Genomic DNA, 5254 nt, shown 5'->3' with positions numbered 1-5254 from the left:
ATTTAAATGACTGTCTTGCAGTGAGTTGGCCAGGAAGACCTCATCTCCTCGTTTACATATATGTAGGCCCATGAGATAAGAGGGAAAAGAGCAATTGCAGTGGCAATAACCAACTGAACTCTTCCACCAGCTGGATTCCTATAAAGACACACACACAAAACTATAAGTAAAAATACAAAACTATAAGTAGATTGCTTTGAAAACAAGTTTAAGCATTGAATTTAGTAAAACATACTAGTTATGATTTTATTAATTTTAAAACAAATATATAACTTGATTGCTTTTCTTTATATATTCTTAATGCAAATCCTTGTTTGTATATGTTTCAAATAGTTTGTACTCTGATGGCTTTTGAGGAACAAAAATTACTGATCAATGAAGCAATGTTAAAATTGAATTTTTCCTAATGATTTTTGTGTCCTATTGAAGAAAACTCCCTCTCCAAACTGTTGAAGACATTAAGCTACATTATTGGTTTACTTTTCATGTTAAATTTGTAATCTACCTGGATTGATTTTTACAAAAGTGGATTGGTGAAAGGGTTGTCTCATTTTCACTTTGTCCACCCATGTATTCTATTGATCCAGTGCTTATAAAGATTGCCTTTCTAAAAAAAAAAAAAAATGCCTTTCTTTGCTACCTTGCAGCCCTGCTTTGTCATAAATCAAGGGTTTCTATACGTATGGATCTGTTGCTAGGTTCTACTTTGTTTTGTTTGTTTACCCTTTGGCCAGACAGATTTATTATCTAAGGGTTTTTATCTTAAATGGAAATTTATAAATGCTTTCTGGATAGATTGAGAAAACAGTTTACCTTCTTTTAGTCTGTTAAGATAGTAGAAAACTTTAGTTTGCAGATATTGACCCACCCATTCCTAGAATAAATCCAGTTTGGTGGCTGGCTTGTATATTGCAGTATATTTCCTTGGCAATGTTTTGTGAATGATTTTCTGTGTGTGGTGCTGAGTGAAATTGTATGATTTCCTTTTTGTTGGTAATGTTCTAGTCAGACTTTGGTATCAGGATCATTCTGCCCTCATTAAAGAACTGGAAAGTGTGTCTTTTTTTTCTGTTTTCTGGAAGTTTGTTAAAAGCTAGAATTACATATTTCTTTCTTAAATTTAGGTAGAATTACACAATTATGCCATTTGCTACGAGTTTTCTTTTGAAAAATTTAAATTATGAATGCACTTTTTTTTTTTTTTATAGTTTGAGCCTATGATGTGTTCTGTCAGTTTTGGTCAATTGTCCATTTTATCTACATTTTCAAATTTATGGCAAAAAGTTGTTTATGACACCCTCGTGATTTTTATAGTATCTATAGTTTATGTGATAATGTTCTCTTTTCCACTTCTGCCATTGGTTGGTTGTATCTCCTTTTCCTGGCTCTTCCTCCTCTTCCTCACTTTTCCTATTTGCCCTTTTTAGTCTTGCCAGGGCTTCATAAATCACTTAGAACCAATAATTGGTGCTTAATTTTTTTTTAAATTTTTGATGTTGATTTTCATTTTGTTGGTTCCTATTTTGTGTTATTTTATTATTTCTTTGAGTTAGGGAACAGTGAGACTTAGTGTAATTTCATATATTGGGCTTACATTTCTATTATTACATCTCCTTCCACTGTTTCCCATTTATTCTCTCTTTCTCCCTTCTCTTTTTCCTGCCTCTTATTCTTATTTCCCATTCTATGATTAACTTATCAATGGCTCATATAAGTAATTACTCTTATTACCTCTTCACAGACAATTCAGGGAGCTTAGACGTCTACCTCCTTTGATACCAACTTAGATGCTACAGTTGTCATGTGTGTTTATTTTTCTATATTAACCCCACAAACCTTATTATTATTGTTTCCTAGAGTCTTTGTTCTTTTTACTCTTTCTTAAATCTCCAAGCTTCCTTCTGAGACTATTTTCCTTCTCCCAGAGAATACCCTCGAGGTTGACAACTCCCCATGATTACACTGGGCCACCTAAGAAACTATGGTGTTCATTAAGTATGAGTGAGCATGAAACTCTTGAGTTGACTATTACTAGTTTTCCTTAGGAAAATGAAAGGCTTCTTCCAGACGATTCCTGTTTTCCTCTGTGTGTCAGTTTTCTCACTTATGTACTTGATTTGACCAACCTTGAAGACATCTGATTTTATGTAATGAGTTGAAAACTTACTTTGATGAACTGTGGCACAGGCTCATCCACACTGTGATAATCACCAGACCACACAATTCCCTATAAAAATAGGATATGTTTCATATTTTGAAGTGGCTGCAAGGGAAATGCCTATCATCCCTTTCTCTCCATGACATTTGATTCTGCTGATTGTTGGGTGACTTCTCCCAGAATACCCAGTAGCTACACATATAGCCATCCATGTCTGGTCAACACTTACAAGTTACTGTTTTCAAACTATTTAAAACTTTTATGAAATTATTTCTATTTTATGAGAAGATATGAGCTCCACAGCTGTCCTCCAACTTATAAGTGGACACATCAAAACAGAAATACAGATAAATCACTTCATAGCACAGGGAGGAATAGTTCCACCAAGAAAATGATCCCAGGTTTAGTAAACTGTTTTTACATTGTTTTAGAGGGTTTAGTGATAGGCAGAATAAACTCAAATATGAGCTCTAATCAATAAATTATTTGAGTATATATTACTCAAATACAGGAATGATTTGTGGTGTATGTCAACACTAATGATTTTGCGATGCATCTATGCTTCTAGAAATACATGTTAAAGCACCTATTTTGTAGAATGTGAGAATGGGGAAAAACATTTTTTAATATCACTGGAAGCCCTACTTTGTTTACTGTATCTGTGGGCTTCAAGTTGGTGAAGAGATTCAACCGATTTGGTTTACATTTCCTTCAACTGACCCAGTTTCCGAGAATTAGGGCCTATAATATAAAGCACCTCATCGATGTTTAAGTTACAGGTCTTTGAATCTTGGTTTGGCCAATGTTAGAAAATACAGGAAAGGGGCATTAGTGAGGTCAGGGACTCACAGGAAGAGGTATTAAACAAGGAACAAATGGTCACAACAGGAATGAGATACATAAGAGCAAGGATGACCACCTTTGAGGTAGCCACCACACTTGCAGATAAGATTTTGGCTTGACCCTGAACTGAATCAGAATGCTGACATTTTCACCTATTAGACTATACTGGGTATTACTGTATCCTTGCTCAGAATATGGGGGCCAAGGTCTAACTGTCTGATGGTCATGACTGCCCATAGTGGACATCGTGGAGTGGGTTAGAGCTGGCCGTGAATCTTTGCCCATCACTTGTCTCCATTTCTGCAGCTTATAAAGGAAATATCTTCCCCGGGAAGCTGGGGGACATTGTGTACAGTTAAGATGATGTTGTAAGGCGATAGATTTTGTAACCCTACCCCATCCCTCCACAGAGCAAGAGTCACTGCTCACCTGCCTTCTTCCTCATGTAAGATGTTTTGTTGTATATGAAGGAAGAGATGGTATGCCAAGCTGATAGCCCAGATCACACAAAAGAATATGTGTATTGCAGAGACACTTTTCCAGATACGGTTACCTAAAAATAAATGTCCTGATGCTGTTAATCATGAAGCCACATCCTGGGGGAAATTAATTTCTTTGATTCTGTTTTCAAATAAAGTATTTTTAAAAAGCATATTGAAGAGCATCCTTTAGAGGTTAAACAGTAATTTTAAACTCAAGTGGACACTGTTTTGGTTGTTCAGCATCTCTGCTTTCTAGATAACTGCCCTTCCCACTCCCCTCGTCCTGGTGTCCCAGGCAGTCACACTTTAACAGTGATAGGGCTAAAGAGATGACAGCCACTCCATCTTGAGAGTTTGGTGGAGTTCTGTTCTTTTGGGCTAAGTGTCATGAGGATGTGAACTTGGAGCTGTGGGGCTACCTCATGGAGGCCTGAGTGAAGTCACGACAGTAGATGGTTGACCAAGAGATGGTTCCCACCAGAGCCGAAGCAAGCACCACCTCTTGCCTTCTCAGTAAATTTTCCATACATCGTCTTTATAGCTTTCATTCTATTTGAATTGAGTCTGCTCTTGCTTGAAACCACCCTTTAAAGATGTAGACAGATTTCTAGGAGCTTTGATAAGGAGCCTGTACATCTTGGGCATGAGGTTCCCCCATATGGGTGGAAAACATTAGTCTTTATCCCAAAGCTGGAGAGCTTCAGGCTCCGTTAGTAAAAGCTGTTTCGAAGAAAATTAACAGTAATCTATCAAGACTAATAGACTCTCTTGATAAAGAAATGCTAGCCAACAATGTAAAATATGTTTTTTCTCCTATAAGACACTGTTGTATTCAATTTAAGATTTGTTAAGAATTTTTAGGGCTGCAAAAGGTGGAGAGCTACATTTTTGCCTAGCATTGAGGTAGGTAGCCTGTGGGCAATACAAACTGATTGTTTTAAGTTAACTTGTGAACTGTATATCCACCTGGGATATAGATGTCAGAAGTCCAAGGAGCAGGTTATGGAACAGATACATGATACACCTGGGATCTGCAGCCACCCATTCATACACCAAACATCACTCATCTATTGTATGACTTGCCTTACTTAAGCTAGGCTGTGCACAGGTGGATTAGACATGATCCTGCTTTTAAGAGGCTTACACCTTGGAGGGGTGGTATACAGAAAAGCATGCAGTAATCCACCATGGCTTCTACAGTAGCACCTAGGGAGATTAGAGAGGGCAGCATGTATTGAAAAATTTAGAATTTTGTTGTAGACAATTTCTGTAAGTAGCAGTTCATATGCATAGATGTAGAATGATGAATGGGAGTATACTGGTCTAGAAAGAAACTGTGAAGATGTCAATGTCCTAGAAAGAATTTGTGAAGAGTCAATGTATAATAGACCTTGCCACTAAGGATGAGGACACAAGGTTAGCTTTTTGGTTGCTGCTGAGTTTCTATTAGTTATGACTTAAATCAATGCAATGACTGAAATCATCTCCTGGGTAAACTGCATGATGACTATTCCACATCAGCATTAGAGATCTTGTGTCAAGACCCTGTGAAGTTTTCCTGAAGATGGGTGAGGATAATCTGGATTAGAAATAGTGTTCCCTTATTAAAAATGAGGTGAGGGCCCTCCCTGGTGGCGCAGCGGGTTGAAGCACAGCACTGAGAATCTAAAGCCGCTTCCACATGAGTTCAATTCCCGCCTGCCCTGGAGGTGACCACATGGTGTGGCAGACCTCTCCTGACCCACCCGCTGCTCCCCTCAGCAGTGTACTT

General features: G+C 37.7%; 1 protein-coding gene across 1 annotated transcript in view; it reads right to left on the bottom strand.

Annotated features, from left to right (window-relative positions):
• Window positions 1-2: 2 nt before the first annotated feature.
• TMEM220 (transmembrane protein 220) overlaps window positions 3-5254 on the bottom strand; it is an 8163-nt gene continuing 2911 nt past the window's right edge. The window contains exons 4-6 of the mRNA XM_004685080.2: window positions 3431-3554; window positions 2168-2227; window positions 3-138 (exon numbers count right to left, since the gene is read on the bottom strand). Of these exons, the coding sequence (XP_004685137.1) occupies window positions 3-138; window positions 2168-2227; window positions 3431-3554 (320 nt within the window). The remainder of the gene's footprint in view (window positions 139-2167; window positions 2228-3430; window positions 3555-5254) is intronic.

This window comes from Condylura cristata, unplaced genomic scaffold (assembly GCF_000260355.1).
Source record: "Condylura cristata isolate star-nosed mole 26May11 unplaced genomic scaffold, ConCri1.0 scaffold00017, whole genome shotgun sequence".
NCBI lineage: Eukaryota > Metazoa > Chordata > Mammalia > Eulipotyphla > Talpidae > Condylura > Condylura cristata.
Note: the sequence above shows the minus strand (reverse complement) of the source record. Positions and strands in the feature narration are given on the sequence as shown.